Source organism: Nannospalax galili, unplaced genomic scaffold (genome assembly GCF_000622305.1).
Source record: "Nannospalax galili isolate Female #2095 unplaced genomic scaffold, S.galili_v1.0 scaffold411, whole genome shotgun sequence".
NCBI lineage: Eukaryota > Metazoa > Chordata > Mammalia > Rodentia > Spalacidae > Nannospalax > Nannospalax galili.
Window position 1 is genome coordinate 646663 of NW_008329714.1, and position 26114 is coordinate 672776.

The 26114-nt window shown below is 49.5% G+C and overlaps 1 protein-coding gene across 8 annotated transcripts in view; it reads right to left on the minus strand.

Moving 5' to 3' along the window:
- The window catches only part of Kiaa0556 (KIAA0556 ortholog), a 197178-nt gene that overhangs the window by 112128 nt on the left and 58936 nt on the right, over window positions 1–26114 (minus strand). For 4 of the 8 annotated variants that reach the window (XM_029567752.1, XM_008841640.2, XM_008841654.3 and 1 more), the window contains 3 exons: window positions 17822–17991; window positions 16056–16153; window positions 3048–3179 (listed from right to left, as the gene is read on the minus strand). In XM_029567752.1, the coding sequence (XP_029423612.1) occupies window positions 3048–3179; window positions 16056–16153; window positions 17822–17991 (400 nt within the window). Of the gene's footprint in view, window positions 1–3047; window positions 3180–16055; window positions 16154–17821; window positions 17992–18947; window positions 19105–19655; window positions 19806–26114 lie in introns of those variants that run through there. The other 4 variants (XM_029567756.1, XM_008841666.2, XM_029567761.1 and 1 more) reach the window with 4 other exon arrangements.

A 26114-nucleotide genomic window follows, 5' to 3' on the forward strand; every position in this document is an offset into this window, starting at 1 on the left:
TGGTGATTGTGTACCTGTGTTTAGGGCTGCCTGCTTGGGATTAGATAACCTATCAGGGAGCTAGTCCCTGCAGAAAACTGATATTCCCTCCCTCAGCATCCATTGATTATAACTCTTTTTTAAAAAAAATTAATTTATGTGTATAAGTGTTTGGTCTACATGTATGTAAGTGCACCCATGTCATATAATGCCTGCAGTGACCAGGAGAGGGCATTGGATCTCCTGGAACTGGAGTTAAGGATGGTTGTTAGCTGTCATGTAGGTGCTGGGAACTGAACCCAGGTCCTACACAAGAGCAGTCAGTGTTCTTAACCATCGAGCCAACTCTCTAGCCCCTGAATTATAGCTTTTCATCTAGAGGTGGGACCATGTGAAATTTCCCCCATCAACATTGGCATGTCAACTGATTTTGTCATTATGCAGGTCTTGTTAGGCCACTATACTGTGGAATAGTGAGGGATACTTTTCCTTGGAGGTAATCAACAGCTGTCTAATTGGACTTAAGGCCTGCTCAATATGAGGGAATCCATGCATGGTATCGTAGACATAGCCAAGTACACATGGTTGGAGAGGTCACAGACCCTAGAGAAGAACATACTACTGTCACTTTCCTAGACCAATGTAATTTCTTACTATATTCTAAATACATGTCCTATATTCACAGCCATATATTCCAGTGTAGCTCTTATCGCTCATTAAAGAAGCTTCTTTTTACAACACATGGAGGCTCTTACAAAATTCCACAACTAGTCAAAATACAGAGAATAAGTGACTGTGGGTGCCCAGCCCGAAGTGACACATCTACAATGCAACCTCTGTATCTAAGGCTCAAGGGAACATCACGGAAGAGGGGGCAGAAAGAATGTAAGCACCAGAGGGACAAGACATTTGCTGCTAGTTAATGCATTCTAGACATGACAGGAAAGCTGTACCCATGAAATCTCCACAGTGTAGTAGCTTATTTTTATTTTATTTCATTTTGGCCTGTAACTCGCTATGCAGACCAGTGAATCTGAAGGTTTGCCCATTGTTTCATCCCACTTTTATGGACAGGATATGGTTATTGATAGGGTCACCTTCCCTCAGGAAGACAAACATTGCTGGTTACGTCTCAGACTTTTTGCACCCATGGTATGAGGCAGAGGATCCCAGTAACTTCCTCACCCTCTCTTTTAAGCAAACAAGGAGCTTCAGACATGGAACAGAGGTCAGAGTGGGAGTTTCTTAGATAACTACAGACAGCTCTTTTCTGTCATTCACATTGCAGCAAAGCAGACAGCTATCAAAGCCACATGCGAAAGCAAGGTGCTACCACTGGCTGAGGCCATGAATCTTGAGGCAGCATCCCCAGCTGAGCAGTGCTGTCTACCAGTGGGGTAGGGTCTGCATGGAAGCTTGAGAATCGCCTGCCACAGCTCCAGAATTCTGCCTCTACATAACATGAAGATGATCTACTTTCATTTCAATTATAAGATCGATGACCTTAGATGAAATTCCAGTTCTCAGTTCCTATCCCCACACTCCAGCCGAGGCAACCACATTGTCTTCCAGTCTCAACTCATTCTCTGGTCCCCTGTTCACAGTGGCATCGTACTCCTTGAATAAGCCTTTGCCCCTGCATAGGCTGTTCCCTTTGTCTGGAATGCTTTTCCTGTTGCTTCCTACCAGGTTGTTCTTGTTCAATGTGTACAGTATTCTCTCCCTATAACATTTTGCTGTCCATCTCCCTCTTCTGATTTTGTCTATTTTGTTATTGTTTTAGACTGGGTTTCTCCACATAGCCTAGGCTAGCCTTGATCTTGGGCTCTTCCTCTCTGACTCTAAGCACTGGGATTACACAAATGTACTACTTTGTACAGCTCTCTCTTCTCTTTTCTTCAGAGAACTTACACCTCAAATGACCTTATTTCTTTCTACTTTTTTCTTTGTTGTCTGTCTCCTAGAACATAAGTCGATTACAAACATACCTCATGTGCTTTGTTGATTTCTGTGTTTCTGGTGCTGAGGACAGAGCTTGAGGCTCAGGAATGTGCTGTCTACAAACACTTGTAGGAGAGTCTGAGACATATATTATCAGAAATGAGAGCGGGGCGTGTGGCGCATGCCTTTAATCCCAGCACTCGGGAGGCAGAGGCAGGCAGATCCTCTGTGAGTTTGAGGCCAGCCTGGTCTACAGAGTGAGTTCCAGGCAGCTGGAGCTACAAGGAGACTGTCTCAAAAAGACCAAAAAAAAAAAAACCAAAAACAAAAAAAACGAGAAGGCAGTCCAAGGAAGGGGAGTACCAAGGCAGTCCAAGGAAGGCAGTCCAAGGAAGGGGAGTACCCATCACCCCTCATCATCTGCAGTGCCAACAGTCTCTGAACTGCAGCTCCCCGGCCTCTGGGTGCTTTACGGATAGACTCTGCTGCCCATCCAGGATGTTTCACAGGCCTTGGCACACATATACCTGTTCTTGGCCCCCTGTCCCTCAGACTTCCCCAGTATTTATGGCCAAGGGCAAGCTCCATTCCTTCTAGAAGGCCTTCCCAACAAAGCGCCTGGCTTTGCCTCCCAGCTCCTTCTCACCGTGAAATGATGACATGCTGACTGACCCCACCACTAGACAAGCGGCACGTACTCTTTTGTGTGCACATCAAAATGTGTAAGATGAGGGCCTATGAGACGGCTTAGCAGGCAAGGGTGCTTGCCATATATAAGCCCTAGGATCCAGGTGGAAGGAGAGAACTAACTCCCAAACTGTCCTCTGACCTCTGCATGTGCTTTGTGGTACATGCATGGGAGCATGGGCACATGCACATGTGCACACACACACACACACACACACAAATATATATGTGAATATATATAATACATACGAATACATATCAATACACATGAATATATAAACACACACACGAATATATAATATATATTAATGTGTGAGATGAGAGAAGAATGAAGTATCTAGAATAAGTAGGCACTGGAAAGAGTTCCAGTCAAGGGTTTGAGAGCACTGAGCCCTGCTGGCCTGTGGGAGCCCTGAGCTTAAGCTGAGGCCAGTCCCTACCTGTGCATGGTCCTCAGTGGAGACCTTGGACTTGCCAGTCGCATCCCCTTGTGGCTCAAACTCTTCCGAACAGTCCAAAGGAGGTTTAATGTAGAGCCGTGGGCCTGCTTCAGTTCTGATCTGCACGGATTTCTGTACACAGAAATTGAGAGTGTTGAGCTGAGGAGAAGAGAGGTGGCTCTTCTCAGGGGCAGGGAGGGCTGGCCGTGGGAATGAGATTCTGAGGGTGCTGTGGGCTGCACATGACAGCAGTCAGGATTTAGAGCTAGTTTGTGTGCTGGCCTAGAACTTGTGATTTAGACCAGGCTGGGCTCAAACTCCAAAGATCGCCTGCCTCTGCCACCCAAGTGCTGGGATTAAAGGCGTGTACTACCATGCCCGGCTTGGGGCTGGTTTTTAAAGTCAAGATCTCCTTACGTAGTCAGGCTGGCCTCAAACTAGTGATCTTCCTGTCTCAGCCTCCCTCCCAAGTGATGGGATTACAGGTGTGGGCCACAGTGCCTGGCTCAGCTACTGTGACTTGCCAGGGTCATGTCACTTGCATGACAATGTGTTTGTTTCATCTGTAAATTTGCCAAGTATGTCTAGAAAATTTTAAAAATTTTAAAGATTTTAAGTAGAGTTTCTATAGGCCCTTTTAAGCTGGCTGACTCCTGCCTTGGCAAATCCTGGCCCACACTCAGACATACTGTAGACATGTACACTAAAATACAGTGCAGGGTACTTGCCAGAATCTTTGGACTAAAGAAGCTCCCCTTGCTGGACCTTCTTTCTTCCTGCTGTTCCTTGCACCATTCTTTGGGGGAACAAATTCAATGGCTTAGTATGTGGGGCTGTGGTCTATCCTTAATGTCCACTTCCTCTTCTCCTATGCCCATGTTCCAGGTGTACCCAGCATACCTCTACTACCCCCTAGCCTCCATGCAGCTAGGAAAGACTGAGGGACCATGTGAGCATGTCTGCAAAAGCTATGGGTCACAGGGAAGGTGTATGTGTCCTGGTTTGGGCCTAGAGGTTTGGGCCTGCCTTGCCTTGCTCTGCCTCTGGAATATGAAAGCGGTAAGGAACTGCCTGCACTGCTCAGAGGATGGCAACATTTTGAGGAGGCATGGTGGAGCAGTCAGGACCCTGGTCCTCGGTGCCCTCCTGTTTCAGGTGTTGAGACAGACAGAAACCCCTTGGGCAGAGCTTGCCCTGTTAAGCACTGAAAAGTGCTCCTAAGGAGGTTACTTTGGGGACTGGTGAGATGGCTCAGTGAATAAAGGTACTTGCTGCCAAGCCTGATGATCAGAGTTTAATCCCTGGGATAAGTATCCCCCTCCCCCTCCTGCCAACAAAAGTTTTAAAAAAGACGAGTTTTCTGCATTCATTAAGCCTTTCCTGTAAGAACTCTCTAATGTTTTTTTCTTGTGGATGTGTAAGGCCATCAGAAGAGGTCAGTGAATGGGAGTGGAAGACCCCTTATGCCTGGCACCCAAGAGTAGGCAACAGTTGACAAGCAGCCCTTTCTCTAGCAAAGCACTAGGCTGCTCTTGGGTTGTTCTGGACACTTTATAGTCACCGAGAACTCTCTTGCCCCATGAGGCTGTGTTCAAGCCATGGCCATACCAGACAACCCTGCAGGGGAGGTGAAGGTCAGAAAGAGAAGCCATAGCAAACTCCAGATGACCCTGGGTGTCCTAGTTTGTTCTTCACTGCTGTGACAAAATACTCTGACCACTACCAACTTGGGGAGGAAAGGGTTTATTTAGCTTACATATCCCGGGTCACAGTTTCATCCCGGAGTCCAAGGTAGGAACTCAGGGCAGGAACCTGGAGGCAGGAGCTAGAGCACAGGCCATGGAGGAACGCTGCTTACTGGCTTGCTCCCCTGGCCCCTGCTCAGCCTGCTTTCTTATGCAACACAGGCCCACCTACCCAGGGGTGGCACCACCCACAGTGGGCTGGGCCCTCCCATATCACTCATCAAGATGCCCCTCAGACATGGCCACAGGCCAGTCCAATAGAGGCAATTCCCCAACTGAGGCTCCCTCAACCCAGGTGTGTCAAGTTGACACTAAAGCTATCCAGCACACTGGGCTAGGCTATTCACACTCAGGACAGGAGGGGGTGCATCTGCTCAGGGGCTGGCAAGATACTGTGCACATATACACAAGTTTATTTGCATGCCACAGTTAACCACACCCCCTATAGGCTATAAAACTGGCCATTCAGCTGCCATTTTGAGTAAGCCAGGAGACACTTCCTTCCTCTCCTGTGCTGTGCCTTGGTCTTTCCTGGAAGATCTTTTCTTACCTACTTGTTTTTATCCTGAGTGGAATAGGCTGAATTGTCAAAAAAGGAGACCCAGGGGCTGTGGCAGCTGCAACCAGTGGCAAAAAAAGTAGCTCAGAATTCCAGAGAGTGGGTGGGGCAGAAGCGTGGGGAGATGACCAAGGACAGTGCAGGATAGAGAGGACAGAAGGCTGAGAGTCAATGCTGTGGAAGGCAAAAGGCACTGGATGAGTCATTGCAGGCCTCAGTCTTAGGAAGAGTTCCTGGAAGCTGCAAGCCCTGAAGTTCATGGTCCTGACACCAGAGGCTTGAGAGCTAGCCATAGTAAAGACAGAATCCCAAAACAGGAGACTCAAGAGCTGTAACACCTGCTGGTGCTGGCTGCCCCCGCTGCAGCTTAGAGCTCAGGATTTCCCTAGCTGCCAAGGGCTGGGCCACTGACGACTGATCCCCAGAGCAGTGAACCTCTAACCTGAGCACCTAGAACTGGAAGTTTCTGACTACTCAGATATGGTGCCACAAATCTCTAGTTCTCAGGGCTTAGAAACACAAGTCTCTGAGTCTGAGCCCAGCCCTCAAGCCTGTAGCATTCACAGGCCCAGGACTGCCAACACTAGAAGCTACTTTTGGTTTCTACCTGAGTAGAGCAAAAGGACTCAGCTGACGACATCAGCTTTCACATTGTTCAAACCACTGTTAGCAAACCCAGACCTTTCCCAGTACACCTAGCATGCAGGGCCCCCACACTGATTCCAGTACATTCTACCACACATGTGACTGTTGTGCCGATTGGAGCCACTGTCAGTGTCCTAGCAGTCCAGCAGGCCCACCATATCAAGGCTGGCCTTCTGGAAACCTTTCCCACCTGCCCTCAGTGCATGTGTGGCTCAAGGGTAAGAATGCCAATTGGCCCTGGCCTATCAACCCCTTCACCCCTTCATGGCACCCACCTGGCTAACTGCTTCAGGGATGGGAATGGACTTAAGACAGTCAAGGAGAATAATGTGGGACTCCTGTTAGTGTTGTGAAGAGAGGCGATAACTTCTTGAGGGATGCTCAGCTAAAGACACATCTGTTGCCAGCTACTGGACCACGTGCTGCTGACACATAGGGAGTTGAGAGGCTAATGCAGTCTTCATGTGTTTGTTTAGAACTCTTGGATCCAGTCATACCTGAAGCAAGACCATTGTCACTTTCTCACTGAGGCCAATGTGAACAGGATTCATGCTACTTGTGACAGAGTCCTGATTGCACCTGTGCCCTCAGCTCCTATTTCTGCTCTTCTTCCCATTTTAACACAATCCTCCAAAATCTTCTTGGCAAATCCAAATCCTACCAGCTTTGGAGACAATGTTGTCTGCTTACCCAATAGCTGCCCATTTTTGGTTGTGCTGAGGTAGCACATTCACCTGCTGCTTCACCAGCTGCCTGCCTCCAAACGCCTGGCTCATGAGGGAGAAAAGCCACCCCAGGTGACTGTCCCCTTTGAGCACTTGTCATTTCTGTGGCTTATCCTTCAGTGGCCCCTCTGTGGGAAGGGCCTGGCTTCTAAACTCAAGCAGATTGAGGCAATTTCTAGAGCTGCTGCTTCTCTGTGTCCTTGAACAAGTCATCTAGATTCTCCATCTCGGGCCAGTCTCCATTATCTGTCAAGATGGCCCTCATGGTACACAGTCCAAGAGCCTCCGGGACAATACGGCACTGCAAATGAGTCCTTGGCATAGGTGCTCCATGAGACAAGGAGACGCACCTATTTATACAACATCCAGACTTCCCTCATGTGTGTTTTGTTTAATGTCAATTATATCATCTAGTATAAATAGTATAACTGCCCCTAACCCAAGGCAAGCTGGCTACATGGGCTCAGTAAACAGGGCCAGCCTAGGAGGGTAAGTGTGGCACCTGAATGAGTATGTACATAGGTCTCACTGTCTGGTAGCAAGCTGCAGGGTACAAATTCAAGAAGCATACTGTGTATGAAGTATACTTATGGGGCCTTCTCACCTTGCCTGGTCCTATTATTGAGACATACAAGAAGGCAGTTGAATGCACTGAATCCATTGCTCAATAAAGGGTCTCCAGGGGCAACGAGGCTCTCACTTATGTAAGGTTCGGCTTCCCCACATGCTTAAGAGCATAGAAGGAAAGGATGTTGGAGGTTTATAGCTCTCTGCAGCCTGAGTTTGAGATACATCCTGCCCCACAGACAAGTAGCTAAACTGCTCAGTTCTCAGGACAGACCCCTGCTGATCCATGCTCATACTGCCCTGGTCCATCACCCATTCACTCTAGCCTCTTGTTGCTGCATGCTGCCAGATGCCACTCCCAAGTTCTGAGTGCATTCACTCATTTCACTCTTCAAAGCAATCTCTAAAGTAAACTGAGACATTAAAGTGTGAGCGGTTTGCGAAAGCGACACAGTCTTCAGGAAGTCAGGGAGCCTAGATTTGAACTGTAGGAACATGGCTGCAGGGGTCTGGCTCTAAAGGCAGGTGGGTCAATGTTCCCCATCAAGGGCCAGGGAATAAACACTCCAGGGGCTGGAGTAAAACTCAGGGGGTGAGTATATGACCACAAAGTAATGGCCCAGCACTCCCTTCCCAAATTTTAGGCTTGGCCGACTGTGTGGTGAGGACATAATATTCAACTGTGCACTGCAGCTCAGAGGCAGCCAGGACAGTGCCCTCACACTGGCTGGGTTTCTGCAGAATTTTGCTTGCTATGGGCTGAGGCCAGATCTGGCCCAAGGACTACAGCTGGTCATCCAAGGCTAGTTCTAAACCAGGCTCTACTCCATGAGCAGGCACAGGAAGGTTCAATGTGTCCCATCCAGGCCATGATGAACTTTAAAGAGAGAGGAGGGGATTTGAAGACTTCCTGAAAGCAGTTAACCATAGACAGAGGCAGGCCTGGCTACACACTACTGCAGGAAAGGATCTTAGAGATGGTGAGATGGAAGATGGTAAGAGCTGCTCCGGGGCAGAAGGTACCACTGGGTCCTTCCTTCTAAGGACCACCTGGTCACTTCATGATGCCTGAGAATGGCTCTAGAAACAAAGGTCCCTCCTCTTGCCTTTCCTCTTTACTGCCCTGGGCTCACTTCAGGTGTGGTGTGGCTTCCTCCCAGGATTTGCTACCTAGTTCTCCTCGTGTTAGTATCAGCAGTGGGTGCTGTGGAGGGAAAACATACAGAACACACAATGCCACGGACTTCTGATTCCTGGCAGCTTTCCTGCCTCTAACTGGGATGAAGCTGAGAGAGAGAACTCTGATGTTCACCCATGACATGGCTCTCCGTAACGTCTGGGGAAAGTGTGCTCCCCCTCCTAGTAAAATCCTATGCTGGGGCCTACTAGCCAGGGAGGAGATGGTGGGACAGAGGGAGGGCTGACCAGGCCTAGGCCAGGTGAAGAAGGAGCCTGGCTCACCCAGCCATTTGGCCCTTCAGGAGCTTCTAGTCCTTTCTCTAGAAGCGAAGGACTTGGACCAGGGCTTTGCTATTTCTGAGTGCTGCTCACGGACTTTCTCTACTCCTGTCCTAAAAACCAGACAAGCCTGGACACCATCTGTCTGTCTGTTCAGTATGCAGTCCTCTGCTTTCTGGAAAAGCATCTTGGTTCTCTCTTGGGAAATTCTGCCAGCCTTGGATCATGTGGAACTGAGTTCCCCACCAGAAGCAGATAGATCACGTGACCCAAGTCATAGCTGGACACCGTCCCCCAACCCACAGCCCTCCACCACCCCCATACTGAGTGATACAGTTCCTGGGAGCAATAGCGATGCAAGATGAGGGAAACAGGATGAGGGGAGCTTCTGGAGGTACCCTATGGTCACAGGAGAAGCTCAGCTGAGAGGCAGAAACAGGCCTGCCCTGAGTCTGCGCTCCCAGATCATATGTGTTGCCTGAAAGGAAGTTGGCGAGTGACAGTGGGTGGTGCAGCTTGGCCAGCCTCTGAGTTGGCACATCCACAGGAGCTCTGCATCCAGCAGGAAGCCAGGTCCTTCAGTCCATCCTCCCTCCCCATCAGCTCAGCACTGCACGGCTTCCCAAGACAGCCAAGATACAAACTTGGCTTTCCTGTCAGCCCCAGGGCCCTTTAGTCAGCAGGTCTGCACAAGCTCTGACTGCATTTGGGTTCCAGACATGAGGGGGCATGCAGCATCCTGCCCTGAGTCCACATCGTACCACAGTGGAAGCCACAGGTGATGAAGCAACATGTGACAAAATTAACTCTGTGGGCCAGAAAGCATTCACAATGCTGAGTGGGTGCCAGGAGGGGAATAAATAGCCTCCATCTGGTCTGGGGAGCCTCCTCTGCCTCCCACCTGGGGGCGGCCCCACCCACACCAAGGCTGACAAATTCCAATCCAACCCCATGCATGCTCCCAGCCTCCCACCAGCCACCTTGCACTGGAGGATGATGATGCCCAGGGCTGGCTCCCTGCTTGGCACAATGCTTCACCATGAGTAGGTGTTTGCAAGCAGTTCCCCTTTCCTGCCTACTTGCAAACCCAGACCCCAGTAGACCTCTGCAGTACAAATCCTGGAGGAGGGCTTAAAAGCCTCCACACCCAAACCCCCCAAAGCTGCTCATTTCATGCTCAACCCACACTCCACCGAGTTCATGCCCGGAGTTATTTGTGTGTCTTCTGCATCTCTTCATAGTGTTCAAAGAGGTGTGCATTAAAGTCAAGCACAGAAAAGAGCAAGTATAGGAGCTGCCCTGTATGGTTGCGCAAGTTGTGTGATATGTCAATGGCACCCTCTAGAGGTGAAGAGCTCTGCGGAGCGCCCCCCCAAAGACAGGCTGGGGTGAGGAGCAGAGCCTCTTCCCAGGGTTGTCAGCTCCTGTCACTGTCAGAATTAAGAGAGTATCAAAGAAAGGCCCCCAACTTCCATCTCTAGTGGTGAGTGTGCTCCAGACACTCCCATGGCCTCAGCCACCTATGAAGCAGATGTGGTGGTGAGGGACAGCCAAGGCCCTACTTTCATCCTGCAGCAAACCTGTGTGGAGATCTTTCCTGACAGCCCAGCCCAGTAAACCGCTGGAAGGCCAATCCCTCCACCACCGATTTAATGCCGAGAGCCGATGATGTTCATCAAAGATGACAGCATTTTGGTAAATGGTGGCTCTGTTGATTAGGCCGCTGTCCACCCAAGTATTACAAGGCTGAGGAAGCCATAAATCTTAATCTACTGATGGTGGCAGAAAGAGCTAAAGCGCAGAAGCAGTAAGGAAAAGGACAGTAGAGATGGATGCCCATATATCACCTGCAGGCTGCTCTACAGTGAGGCAGTGGCTAGGGAGCCCACTGTGTCCAGCCTGGAGGCTTCCAGAGCCCCCAGACCTGAGGGATTTGAGAAGGGCTGAGGGAGAACTGTGTGCTCAGTCAGTGTGGAGGGTTCTGTGGCCTCCTGGCCAAGGGAGCCTGGGGTCTAGACTCCTGGGGCAGTTTCTTCTACTGGGGTAGCTGTGCCCCAAAGTGCCTCCCAATTGTTGGTCAAGATCAGAAGATGGATTTAGACCCCACAGGAGGAGGCTAAAGTGTCATGCTGGGAGTGAACAGGGGATATATAATGAGAGGGCATGGGGAGGAGTGAAGGAAACCCACCAGGAACAGAGGGTAGGGGGAGTACTGCTGTCAAAGCTCAGACTGTAACTGTGACACCTGTGTGCCCACCAACCTGGCCAAGCAGTGTAATTTGACAACATGGCCTCACTGACCCTTCCTGGTGGGCCCTGAAGTACAGGAGAGACCCAGAACTGGGACAAGGCCATGGCCACACTCCTAGTGGAGTAGCTTGGCCACTGGTAGACCTTGCCACCTTGACCACTGCTTCCCTGGCTGTCTCTAAGAACAGGAGGCCCAACCAAAAGGGTGAGGACATGGCTAGGCACAGTGCTCACATCTGTAATCCTAGCACTGGGGGTGGACATGGGAAGGTCAATGGTTCAAGGTTAACCACAGCTACATAGTGAGCTCAAGGCCAACAACAACAACAAAAAGTAAATAAATAATTTAAAAATACAAAATGGGCTGGGAGGCAGAGGCAGGTGAATCTGAGACTTCAAAGCCAGCCTGGTATACAGTGACGTCCAGGACAACTGGGGCTACTGGTAGAACCTGTCTCAAAAAGACTAAAAGAAAACAAAATAAGGGGCTAGAGAGATGGCTCAGTGGTTAACAGCACTGGTGGCTCTTGCAGAAAACCTGGGTTCAATTCCCAGCACCCACATGGCAGCTAACAACTGTCCATAACTCCAGTTCCAGGGGACCTGACGCCATCTTCTGACTGCCTCAGGCACTGCATGACATGGGTGCACATACCTACATGCAAGCAATATACTCATACACATAAAATAAAAATAATATTTTTTAAAACACAAAATAAAAAAATCCAAAAACATGGAGCAGAAACCACCTTCCTCTCTCTTCTGTGGACCCAAAGACCTGTCTCTAGGGACCTTCTACCTTGGAGACACTTTCCATCAACTTCACTTCTTAGGGCCAACAGTTGCCAATGTGTCCCTCTTCTGGTGACAATCCTGACAATGACGCTAGCACACTGAGGCTACTTACTACCCCAATTCCAGCCTCCCAGACAAGAAGCTGAAATCACGGTGGTCCTTGCTCCTGGGTAGCTCAAGGCCAGGCAGAACTTGCATTAGAGGACTAGCCCTGACTTGAGTCACAGCCCACAGGGATGGAAGTGGGCCCCTCAGCCAGTCATCCACTGCAGCACAGTCCTCACACACCCTAAGTGAAATATGAACTGAGAGATTCAAAACGTCAACCAATCCAGAAGCAAGAAATTGACCTGGAGAGGTGCAGTGGGTCAGAGCCAGAGGACAAAGTCACTGAGTGGGGCTGTGGGGGCCCAGCAGAGAAGAGCTGTGTGGGCTTAGGGAGCCTAGTCTCAGAGGGCCTGTAAGTCCTGCGGGGGATGGGGTGGTCGGCACACAGCAGTCAAGGGTTTTCCAGCAACTTCCCCTGTCTCAGGCCTTCTGGGAAGCCCTTCCATTCATTCTGCCATGGTGGACTTCTGGTAGACTTCTAGCCCTGTGTGATCTGTACCTGTGCCCAGGCCCCTGGGCCTCCCTCTCCACCAATCCATGCGCTGACATCTTCCATGCCTTTCTGCCTCTGCCCTGGCTGTGCCTTTCCAGAGACTCTAGATCCTCATGCTGAGGTCTGCTCCAGGGACATCTGCTGTAGTTCCTCCTGCTGTCTCTCTCCATAGCACTTGTAGTTTACTCACTGGCTCTGCTGTCCTGGACCGCCACCAACTCCCATCAGAGCTCCAGGGCAGCTCCAGGCCTGGCCTGCTTCACTCATGGTTCTCATCCCAGTAGTAGAGGTGTTCCATAATGACCAGGACTGAACAGCAGGTGAGTGGGGACAGAAATGTGAAAATGAGGGAGCAGAAGAGATAACTCAGCAGTTAAGAGAGCTTGCTGCTCAATCATGAGGACTAGCCAGGTATCCTGCTCATGCCTGTAACCCTAGCTCTGAGGGGGGCTTGCTAGCTTCAAATTTAGCTGAGAAAATGCAAGTCCAAGTTCACAAAGAGCCTGCCTCAAAGGATTAGGTGGAGAGTGAATAAAGGCGTACACCTGACCGACACCTTCTGGCCTTCACAAACATGCACACAGGGGCATGTACCCACATGCACACAAGTGCAGACACATAATGAGTAAATATGAGAGAATGAAGAATTTGGAAGCCTCCCAGCTGAGCTACCCTCACCACCTGCCCTCTGTCAGTCCCAACAATGGTCAACACTACCCATTCACCATACCTCTGCCAGGCACAGTAGGGAGCACTACAGATCCTTCTTAGCTACTTTCCAAAGTGGGTACCCCCATCACTCACCTTCCAGATAAGAAAGCAGGCACTGAGGATGAGCAGTGTACCCAAGGAACTGTGGACACCAGGGTCACACTGCTCACCGGCTACCTATGGCACACCACACACAGGCTTTTCCAGCAGCCTTGGGAAACTTTGATGATGATAAAAGCTCAGAGAGTCCATCACCAGCACACACAGCAGGGAAACAGCCCTAAGCCCACTCTCTTCCACTCTCCATTGACCACAAGTTCAAACACCCTGAAGGGCTAGATGGGAAGAGGAAGTGAGGGGAAGAAACAGTACCTAAGCCAGACAAAACACAACTTCTGCACTGCCAAGGTGCTGGGGTCCTGAGGGTGGTATTCAGTAGCTCCTGCCCTGTCACTGCAGCTCCCCAGGGCTCAGGGTCTGGGTGAAAAAGGAGTTTAGCCAATCATATGGCCTCAGACAAGGAGCACAGGAGAGAAGAGGGGAGGACGGGGTTGGATCACTGCTATTTCTGAGCACCATCCTTGAAGGCAGCAAGCTTTTCAACTACATCCTACACTGACCGGGCTGCAGGGTCTGTCTTTCTGTCTTGGTACCCTGAGACAGTTGTTCTGAGCAGCAGCTCCCCTGGCAAGTCAGAGCAGCCAGCTGTGCTCTGTGGGATGGAGGCCCCAATCTGAGCCTGCCCAGCTCACCTCACCAGCCCAGAATTGTGTACACACCACTCCTGGCCTAGAGGTCCATTCTGCTGAAACAGCCCCAGGTCTCTATTGTTAGGCACTGAGTGACCCCTGACTACACCAGTGTAGAAAGGCAATTATAGCTGAGTAGCTTCAGGAAGCCTGGAAATTAGCCCTGATTAGGCCTTGTGAAGTGGGGAGCCACAGGAGAAGCAGGAGGGGATGCTAATTAATCTTAGGCCAAGTCTTTTAAATTGCACAGACTCTGGGGCCAGCCATTAAGTCACAGTCTAAGACACAAATATGGCTCGTGATAATAGGAAACACTCCAAACAAGCAGAGGAACTGTGTGGAGTGAGGCACAGAGAAAGGCCTCATTAACAAGAAATTAACATTTGTTGCTGGGGACAGAAGCAGGCCCCTAGGCTGGCACCCTGTGGACCTGGCTCTTCAGACCCCAGCTAAGGCAGCAAGAACTGTTCTTGAAGGGTGTAACTCAGTGGAGGTAGGGAAACCTGGGAGTCTGCAGCAACCAGCTTCACATGCCAGCCCAGCCTCTCCTCTGGGCTGTGGACTCTCAGCAAATGTGCCTGGCTTTCTGTGTAGGAAACCAGGATGCCAGGCCCTAGGGTGAGGTGAGCCTAAAACTTATAGGTCCAGGCTGCATTCTCTGCTAAAGGGAGGGGCACTGAAAACAGTGGCTCTGATAATCCTTGTCTTGCAGAACACTGCTGGGCTGGCAGGAGGAAGCGGCCCGGTCATAAAAGTGCAGGCTCCCTGCTCTGTGGGAAAGCATCTTGGTCAACAACCCTTAGCTCATCTCCTTGTCCTAAACAAATAACTCAGCTATCCCTGGCTAAGAGATTAGGCCAGGTTAAAGGTTTACTCCTGAGCCAAAAGCTAAAAGTTCACCATGCTTTTAGCTTTAAGAAAGAAAACGTTGTGGCCAATAAATTACTGGATGGGCATTGATAACCTTGAGTAAAAGTTTAAGAATCTTTCTGGCACCAACTAACAGACTAAATGTCCTGTTTCTTTGTACCCTAAATCTTTGTATGGGACTGTCATATCCCACGTGACTGCTAGTTTCTTGGGATGTATAAAAACCATCTGAATTCTAAAATAAATCGTCCTGTTGGGAAGACACAGGTCCCAGAGTTCATGACTCTGTCGCCGATCAGACTCTCTGCCCTGAAGCCAGCAGGTCCCCCAGCTAAGCAAAGCAAACCTGAGTCCCGACATCTCTGGGCCTCAGTTTCTATAGAAGCACCATGAGGACACGCAGAGATCCACCAGGATAGAGAGAGGCTGGGTGGCAAGCAGGGCAAGTCTTTAGTGCAGTCCACTGCAAAGTGTAGTTCCCAATCTCCTGTGCACAGGATTAATAATGCTGATGGCCCTCTGACTAAGCCTCTGCATCAGAACACTCCCTTGGGTAGAACCAAACCATCTGTATTGTAAAACCTCCACGGGTCAGGAGGAAGGAAGTGCAGTGGGAGCTGAGATCCTGACCCAGCCACTGCAAATGTGTGGCATAGTGACACATGTTCCCACCAGGCAGCTCTGTGTACCAGACCATCCCCAAGGGAAGCCAGCATGGCATGGTCCCATGGCAAGGCCTGAGCAGGTAAGATGTGGAACAGAGCCAGTATCTAACTCTGAGTCATGATTCTGCCCCTTCTTGGCTGTGACCTTGGACAGCAAACTGAGCTCTGCTAAGCATCCTTCTCTGCTCCCTAACAAGAGGGCCACAAGAGAAGCCTCTAGGTGTGCTGTTAGGGCAAAGCAGAGGAGCCACGTGTAGCTAAGACCTTGTTGGTACTCAGGGTCAGTATTCAGAGATGCAGGCTGTACTGTCAGCAGCATCAGCAATGACGCAAATAGGTACCTGGGCTCCAGGAGGCAGGGCGCTGTCCTGCTCACCCTCTGAATCCCTGGCATATAAGGCCACACATGGCACACAGTGTTCAATAAAAAGGACCTGGATGAATGAGTCCCTACAAGTGAGTGTGTATCTACTCTTCCTGCACGCCCCTGTGAGGCTTTGGAGGGAAGAGGGAAGACATTGCAGGAGGGCAGATACTCCAGAAGCCAACACCACATAGAGAGGGTGCCCCACAGTGCCCAGCACAGCCACCCAAGTCCATGGGAATTTAGACACTCCTCATTCTAATGTCTGTGCCAGGGCCACAGTCCTGATCGCTGGGGTCCAGACCTGGTGCCATCCTCGGCGCTGAACTTTGCTGGGTGCTGTCCGAGAGCTGCATCTTAAGGCTTCTTCAGCTTCTCGAAACAGGGTTCCTCGTCCATAATCTGCAGCAGAGACAGGGGAGGGGCTGGTGAGGCATGGACAAATGCATACCAACTGCTGTTTGGAATCCCGCACCTGAAACACCAGCCAGTTGCCCAAGGTCATGCACATGAGGGATGCACAAGGCAGCCTGGCCTGTTGCAGCAAGCCAACAGCCAGCAGAAAAAGGATGGGCATGAAAGCTGCAGCATCCATGACATGAAATGCCACATATAATGTAAATCAGGCAGCTCTATATGTACAAAGAACCATGGCCAAGACACAGACACAAGGGGCAGTTCACATAGCAGGTCACTGTTTATGTAAAAGAGGGTGGAGGAATGAATGAGTCTATTTCTGGGGTCCCAAGTTCAGCTGACCTTCCTAGCTCTTTGCCCTAATTTTTCCAACTGGCAGCATGTCCAAAATGAAAACTTACAAGAAACATGGGTCTCCCTTTCTGCCATGGGGGCTAGGACACTCATGGTAACTGTGCTAAAACTGCAGTGGCTCTCTTAGGGGAACATCTTAGGATACCACTTTCTTCTCTTGCCCCTTTGCTGTTGTTTTATTTTTCCTGTACAAAATGGTTTTGGAGTAAGTCAATGGTTATAATACTACTAATTAAGGTTACTGTGTGCCAGACACATTACATCTCCTAGGTCATTTCATTTTCCTATCAAGTCTGCAAGGTGGGTATAATTATTCCACTTCACAGAAGAGGAAACTGAGGGTCAGAAAAGTCCCAACTTGCTTGAGATCTAAACTAGAGAGTGGCAGAACCAGATTCACGCCCATCTGGCTCTGGCCTGATCCAAATTCTCCCCTGTGCCTCAGGAGCATGCTGGCCTCTTGGACAAAGTGGTCTGTTCTGAGGGCACTCCAGCACCCTAGGGATGGGCACTTTGCTGATTCCATTTTAAAGAAGAGCAGATGGAGGCACAGAGAGACCAAGTAGCTTCCCTAGAGTAACACAGCCAATCAGAGCCTGAGCCTGCATGCCCAGCTGTTCTACCCATTCAATCCAACCATGTCAGTGTCCCTACTGGGCAGACTAGGTAGAATATCTTCCTACACTCACAGGCATCCTGGGGTCTTCTCAGAGGGCACATAAAATCACTTTAAAGTATGCAGGGCATGGATTAACTAAACACAGACATGAACAGTGAAATATTTCATGGGGGTTAGGTACTAAAGTTAAGACATACACGTGAATATCAGGCATTATTTAAAACTGCCCTTAAATCATGGTGCTTGAAGGCCAGGCAATGTAGTAAATAGAAATTTCTTGCTCTAGCTGCCTTTAGTTTGTGGGAGAGGAGGCCAAATATGGTTTAAAAGGAGTACTAAAGCCTTTATGTTGGGGTAGAGATCAGAGCTGTGTACGAGACCTGGGTTCCATCCCCAGCACCTTTAAAACAAGTTTTGTCTTTCTTGCTCTGATAATCTCTTTTTGGATAAGTGGGTGCACTGAACTTACCTGCTGGTGAGTTCACATTTGCAGGATGTGTTTCCAAAGTTTCTAATTTATTTATTTAATTAGTTTTCTTTTGTAGTACTGGGGATTTGAACCCAAGGCCTTGTCCATGTCAGAGCCTTGTCCTTGTCATGTTTTACTACTGAGCTATATTCAGTTCCTTAATTTTCAACTTAATTTCAACACGTGCCTGACTGGGAGGGCCTGTACTCACCTTGCGGCCCCTCAGTCTGAGAGGCAATTCTGGAGAAGTCTGTGTGAACTGCTTTCCGTGGGGATGTCTTCAGCTCTGAGTTGGCCCCATTGACATAGACAGAGAAACCCTGTTCCAAGTGCTCCAGCCTCAGCTGCACAGGGTCCTTGGCCTTGAGATGCTTCAGTATCCTGGAAGAAGATGGTATACTTGGAACACAACACCATCTGAGGCTCATGGTTCCACAGCCTGCACTAAACTGCTTGGGAAAGTGGTGGCAAAGCGGCTCTAGTCAGAGGCTGGCTGGCGTGTGCCCTCTCCACACAGTCTCCACAAGGTCATTACTCTACAGAGAAGCCATGAGGGGGAGATGGTGTGATGACAGGGAGTCCCTGTCATCGCTCTGAGGCTCAAATGCCAACTTGGCAGAAATTAATGTGGCAGTCCCCACCTTGCTGTGGAACCTGAGGCAAGAGGAGGCCCACCTGGGCCTTGGGATTTGCTGAGATGATCCCAATTTTATGCAATTTTCCTATGTGTGAATAGTCGCATTTTGATATGTAACACAAAGTGGTCCAAGGTCTACAGCTTCCTAGGAGAGATTTTTAAGTAAGCCATCCACAAAGCGGGGAGCATCCTGCATCAGAGCACTTCAAGTGAATAGACATGTTTGTGAACACTCACCCTTGGTATGTCATGGCCATCGTTCTAGCCATAGTAAAGTACATCAATGCAGGAGTTTGTGTGAGATTGGTAATATGACTATTGCACCCTTCAGTGCATGTGTGGCCAGCTCTCTCCATCAGCTTTGGTAAAGTCCAACCTCAAGCGTGGTCCTTGACCTATTCCTACACAACTTTGCCACTATGGCATATAGTGTCCTTGTCAGCACCTCCAGAGCCAGATTCTCGGGGTCTTTAGGAGCACCCCATGGTAACTAGATTGACAAGGCAACAAGTGGGTGTCTTCTTCAGTAACTAAGTGACCAACAAGTTAGTAAATTAAAACAAAAACAAAAACAAAAAATCTCATCACATAAAAGGTGAACACCACATGCCTAACTCAATTCTGAATACGTAGCCCATGCTTGTTATTCCAAGTTACGATCCTGAAAGCCACCATGCATGCTGAACAGGCCTGTACTGACCCATGATTCATGTGGGGGAATGGGATTTGGCTCCTGCCAACTCTGGTCACAGCATTCACTCAGCTGGACAGCCTAGCGTCTTGCTTATGTGTTTCTGTTTGAAGATATCTTCATGTTAGGCATGGTGGTCATACCCCATAATCCCATCACTCGGAGGCTGAAGCAAGAGGGTTGAAATGAGTGTGAGGCAAGCCTGGGCTACAAAGTGAAGCCCTGCCTCCAAAGAAACAACAACAAAAAATAAAGATATCTCACTAGGGGCATAGCTCCATTGGTTAAGGCTTGCCTTGCAAGTAGGAAGATGTGATTTTAATCTCCAGAACCCATGTTTTTTTTTTTTTTTTTTAAAAAGCCAGGAGTGGTGGCATGTGTTTGAAACTTGTAATCACAATGTTGAGGGGGTGGAGATGAGATCTCTGCTGGCCAGCCAGTCTAGCCCAATCAGTGTGCTCCAGGCCAGTAAGAGACCTTGTCTCAAAAAGCAAAGTGAATACTATCTAATAAACAGCAGCCCGGGTTGTCCTCTAACCACACACAAACACACACACACACACACACACACACACACACACTCACTCATACATATACACATGTATACACACAAACATGTATACATGTGCATGCATATGCACACATATGCACACACATATGCACACAAACAAACATGCACACACATACACAAAGAATAAGAAAGTAGAGGCAGCTCACGGCATGGGGTTTCACACTGAACATGAGTCTGGAGTACTGTAGCCCTGGCCTGGCACAAGCTTGCCCAACAACATACTCTCCATGAGGCACGTCACGGCTTTCTTCACTCAGGAACACTGGATGGGATTTCAGAGCCAGACCTCGGGCTAGCTGAAACAGAACAACCAACAAAAGCACAAAACTGAGGACTCAGGCACTGAGTGTCCCGAAACAAGGACCCTCAATAGTTGTATGGGAGCAGAGGAGGTTGAGAGTCGCCTTGTTCCACCTCTGCCAGGAACGTGTGTCAAGCAACTAAGCTATTTTGCTGCCTGCACTGCTGAGTGGCTGCAAAGGCACAGGAAATTTCAAGGTTCACTGAGCAGTCACTCAGACACAGAACCCGAGGATGAGGACTGACCAAGTAGGCACACCATTGATAAGGAAACTGAGGCACAGAGAGGGCAGCAACCTGCCCAAGGTTGCCCAGATGCTACACAGCTCCAGAGTCATCACCAGAACAGACATGTCACCCCTAGCATCAGCGACAGTGCAGCAACTTGCAAACTGCTTTAAGTCACAGACTCTTCTAAGAACGAATAGGAAGATAAAGATAATGCTATACATTTGGTCTTTGCCCAGAGCATGTTCCATAACTCTGGGCAAGGAAAGGGTCAGTACTAAAATGAGCAAAACCCTAAGCAAGCCAGGGCCTGGCACCAGGGGAGTAGAGGTCGGGACCCTATGGCATAGCAGTCACCAGAAAGATCCCGGACACCCTTCATGGGGCCGAGAAAAGAACAAAACAAAAATAGTCCATAGGACTAAAGGGATGACTCACTCACTAAAGTGTTTGACAGATGAGGACCTGAGTTCCAGAACTCATTCAAAAAAGAAAAAAAAGCAGGTGTGGTGGCACACACTTGTAATCCCAGTACTGGGGTAGGAACAGGTGGATCCCAGGTATTTGCTAGCCAGCCAGCCCAATGGGAAGCCCCAGGTCCCAGGGAGAGACCCTGAATCAGAAAACAAGGTGGGTTTTCTGAGGAAACAGCACTTGAGGCTCATCTCTGGCCTCCACCTGCACACACGAGTGTACACATACACACAAACAAGTACACACAGGCACACACAAAACAGTAGATGGGGAGGGCAGAGGGAAAGAGTCAAATGAAACCCATTATTTTGTAGGCTAACTTAAAAAAGAACAGTATGTGGTAGGTGCAAAATTGGAAAAAAAAGAAAAGAAAACAGGGGTTTGTGGGGCTGAGTAGAAAGTAATCAACATAAAAATGATGCTAGGTGTGAGGGGATGTGGTAGGATTACAGTGCTTTCTTTGTTTACTTTTTAAATGTTTTGGGGGCAGCTGACACATGCATCTTTTCAACAACCATGACAGGAATGTTTATTAAAGACTGCCTATCTCATGCCAGCCTTGGAAGCCTGTGAGGTGCCTGATTGTTGGGCAACAACACAGAACAGAAGGAAAACACAAGTCACTAAGAGACGTTCTCCAAACACAGCGATCGGCATACTCCTGGGAACATAGAAGGTGCTACAGATACTTTGGTCCCCAAGGAGAAAGCAAGTCCAGGGCAGCCAGGAAACCCGAACCACCAGGTGCAGAGCATGCCTTGACTTTCCTCTCATGTCCCCAAGTCACAGTTATGGCAGCATCCCATGGTCTGGGATCTGGAGCTGGCACTGCACATGGGTGCCTGCTTAAGCAGGATGATTTATGAAAATTGATTTATGAAACTGATAAATTAGGAGATAATTATTCAGACTGTGAAAGGAAGGGCTAAAGAAATTCCCCTGCTGCAGCTGAGCACAGTGACATTGCAGTGGCATCGGAGAAAAATACTTCCTTCAAATGAATGGCTGCTTTGCATAAAGTGGTCCAGGCTGCGGGGTTCAGGTAGATCCCACTCAGTCCCTGCCTTTCTAACACTGAGCCCTGCCCACCCACTGCCCCACCACTGCCTGCCAGGTTTGTCTGTCAGGATACACAGAGCAGCAGTGATATCACATCAGGATTTGCTATGGGTTTGCTTCTCCTTCCCGCCTGGTCTGAGTGGTGAACACAGATAATCATCCTGCTGGCCACAGGCCATCTGAGAGTGAGTAACAGCAAGAGCCCTCATGCCAGTGTCTAGCACAGCAGTCCCAAGGAACTCAAGGGCAAGCAAGGACACAAGTCCCCAATGCTCACACACCCATGCACCTAACAGCCTTGTTTCCATGGTATTCTCATAATGACTTCTGAGAGCTCTTCTCATGGCAGAGGAAGCATAGGCAAGGTATGTCCACAGGGACACAAGATGTACTTCCTGGGTTGGGGAGCTTAGGAGGCACAGTTGAGGGTCACAGAAAGCAGGGGCTAGTGGTAAAGAGAAGGCTGCACAGATGGCAGGTGTACTGGCTGTTCACAGGACAACTGTGGTCAGTATAATAGGACAGATGACTGAACTCTCCATGGCATCGGAGCCATGCAGTTGTGGGGGACTGTCATCTACCCCCTGCTTCCTTGAGCCTTCAGTTATCTCATGGGCTAACTAAGGGCTCTGCAAAGATCACCATCCCAGGTCTCTGGGTGACACTTGACAAGGCAAGTAGATGAGAAGAAAGGAGGATGGTGAGTACAGACATGGGTAGACGGAGTACATACTTTAAGAACCTGCCTGAGTTCATCCTGCAGTGGCCTGGGTTCTAGGTTCTCCCTGCTGCCTCTTTTATAGGAGTTTGTCTGCTCTGCCCATTTGGGTTTTGTGCTGAGCTAGTTAAGAGGGACAATGGATCCTCACTGAGGCCTCTCATCAGCTTCAAGGGTAAAACTAAAGAGGGGTGCCAAAAGCCTGCCATTCTATGCCAGCCCCTGGTGGCCTGCAGGACTCGGTGTCGTCTGGGAACAGCATCTGCTCAGGCTCCGGCAAATGCAGCACTGCTTGTGTGGTTTTGAGCAGTTTCCCCGACAAGGAGCAGCTGTCTCTTCTTCTGTGGAGGAGACTAGGAATGCCTATACTGTACAGGCTGCTAAAAGGACAGAGCAGGTCACTAGGAGAAAGCTCTGGCTATGGCACTGCCCCAGGGGTGGCCCCAGAAGCTTTCTTCTTTCTGCCTGAATCTCCTATTGGGGCAGAGTGTCCTCCTTTGGGGCCACGTTCTCCTGGAAGCTCTCCTCAGTGACTTTCTCAAGGACCAAATGAGAATAGGGTTACCAGGTTCTTGGATCTGGTGAAAACCTGTATCCCTGGCCTCCCTCTACCACAGCCCCCTCTGCCACCAGCTCTCCAGACAGGAATCTAATCTTCCCAGTCAGTCCTCATCACTCAGCCCTTGCTGCTTGCTCTTGCTCCAATCTGCTGGGGAGTGATTACGTCTCATGAGGCTAAGTGGCCAGAATCACTAAGAGGTTGCCAGGAGGAAGCAGAGCTCCTGCTCCTGCTGGGCCCTCCCATCCCTGCCCGCAGGCATCAACTGGCCTGGAGCTCACTATGTAGACCAGGCTGGCCTCAAACTCACAGAGATCTGCCTGCATCTACCTCCCAAGTGCTGGGATTAAAGGCATATACCACCACACCCGGCCACATATGGCAACTTTGTAGTCATGGCAGCCTTGTGCTCACCCTGCCATGACCTGGGAGCTGCTCCAAGAAGCAGGAAGGGTGGTGGACAGGTGTCCCTTCCCTCTGCCAGTGGCTCTCCTCACCTTCCTGGGAGTTCCTTCGGGATTAGCACCTTTCCCTGTCCTTTATTGTGTGTGGCTTGGGTGGGCCTGCCTTCATCCAATTTTGTGGGCAGTCAACAGCTGAACCTCACCAGACACAGGACAGATTGGCTAGGGATGGAAATAGAGCCCAAGCCAGGTCTAGAAGAACACCCCCCTCCAGAAGGGGCTGTGATGGAAGCATCAGGAAAGAAATGCTCTCTACCTAGAGGCAGCATGTGGGTGGGGCCCCTGCTGGCTGTCAGCCATTGTGAGGGAAGCCTTTCCTGAGCATGACTCCCACATAGGCAAACAGACACAAGCAGACTGGTTTTGAAGATGTAAGTTATGTGCCTGGATCCAGCTATGCCTGAAGTCAGAGCATCGTAACAGTATTTTTGTTCTGATTTTAGTGGTGCCAAGGATTGAGCCCAGGGCCTTGCGTATGGGAGGCAAATGCTCTGTCACTCTGGTGTACTCCCAGTCCTCATGCTTGATTTCATCTCATGAGACAGCAATTTCCAAGTTACACAGACCAGTTTAATCCTGGGTTTTTGACTCTTACAGCCAAACAAATAATTAGCTGCTAACTAATATAGTCTACGGGACAGGTGAGATGACTCAATGGGTAAAAGTGCTTGCCACCAAATCTGAGGACCTGAGTTCAATTTTAAGAACCCACATGGTGGAAGGAGGGAATTAGCTCCTGATAGCTCTGATTTCTACATGCACACTATGGTGCATAATAAATATTTTTTAAAAATTATAAAAGAAAATACCAAAACAAAATGAAAATATTAATGCAGTCTGTGTCTTCTTCATACCAACAACTTCTTTCGCCCTACATAATGCCAGGCACCTGGAAAGCACTCAGAGAAGTAGGAAGAATATAAGAATATACTGAATATATAAATAATGTCACCCAGCATCCCCAGGCAGCTACATCCTAGGCAGATGTCTACTGAGAGTGCTCCCAGTGACTGCACATACCCTTCTCAGGGTCCCAGCACCCTGCTATGCAGCCTGAGCTCACTATAATCTTCAGCCTAGGTTTCTACCATCATGTCAGGCACACAACTAGACTTCCAAGTAAATTACAGCTTTGTCCCACCAGATCCTACTCAGTATACATAGGGCCACCAGCAACTCCGGCAGGTTTCTCTCCTTCTGGTCACTGTGAAAGTGTCAAACAAAATGTAAAGTATAGCCTGACTCTACCACTTCCTGGCCTGGTGCCCTGGGTGCCCACCTGAACAGCTGCCATCACTCCACCTACCTGCCTGGATGGTGGGCTGTGGCACCTGGCGTGTGGTTGGCTCTCTGTGAAAGGCCCCTGAGTCTACCGTGCACAGTTCAGAGGCATTCTTTATAGGTCCCAGGTCCTGCCACAAGTCCTGAGTGGGGGTCCTTTCCAGCTCTGCCTTCTCACTGCCTGCCACTATGACAGTTCCCTCTCAGTGATGCCCTGCCCCCAGCTTTACAGCAACTCAATTTTGATATATTTTAATTGCCTCCATGCTGCAAACTTGTCTGTGAAATTCTCATCTGTGCTATCAGCCAGCACCTCTGTGATCGCACTTATTGATCCCCCGATTAATGAGAAACAATCTGCTCATAAGGAGCCGTGACGCTCTCTCCCCAGACGAGCTGCACAGAGATGATTAAACCATCACCCAGGTGTTCAGTGGCAACATCCAGCCTGCTAGAGACTGAATAAAAACATCCAGCTCCCTGGCATCCACCAGGATAAACACCCCTGGTGTCTAATCAGCAGGAGCTATCTGCTGTGCTTGCTTGAGTCGCCCACTCCTGGGATGCAAGGAGAGTTACACTGAGCAGTTGGACAGAGGACACCGCTCAGTACTTCTGGCTGGCTCTAGAACATTTATCTGGAAATTCTTTGCCCAGAGTGGCACTGCCAGCTCACTGAATGTATCTGGAAATGTGGGTGGGCTTTGTTGCCACAGATACAGGAATCTTACTGGGATTCTCTAATGGGGCCAGTGGGCAGAGATGTTACATAACAATGTGGGAGCCTGTCTCACACATTCCTAACACCTCACTAAGGCTCCACTGACAAGTCAACAGGTGTTCAGACAGCCAGACAAGGGTTGAATGACAGACAGGACGACACCTTTCCAGAATGAGACTTAAGACGATCCCCGTAACAAACACAAAGACCCCAACTGGTGCTTCTGTTGCTCCCTCCCTTTCCTCCCTTTGGTTTTTTGTTTGCTTGTTTTGAGACAGGATCTTCCTGTAGCCCCAGCTGGCCTGGAACTTCCTATGTAGACCAGGCTGGCCTTGATCTCACAGAGATCTGCCTGCTTCTGTAGTTTAGCTTGAATTTATCACCAATACTGTAAAACACAAACTCAGATTCCAGCTTCTCTGCCACCATGGAGGCTCTGCCCCCTCCCTCTACCTGTATTCCCACAAACAACCACAGTAGAGCTGAGCAGTGTGCACAGGAGAGTTCCAGGTGCCCCACCCCTGCCAAGCTGGCTTCTCTCCCTGCCTGGCCTGGCCCCTCCTAGGCTTTGCGTTTGTGAATCCAGCTTATTGCAAGGCTCAGGCCTGAATATAAACCACAATGAACTGGAACTGAACTTGCTTGGCTGGTCTTGAGGCCTCTTTCAGTTTACACCAGGCTGCTATGACCTTGACCACTGTACATCACACTATTGTAAGCTTTTTCAAGAACCAGCACCCAGGACCAGCATCGGCCGCACCATAACTTTAAATGACAACTGAGCAACTTCAAACACTGTGT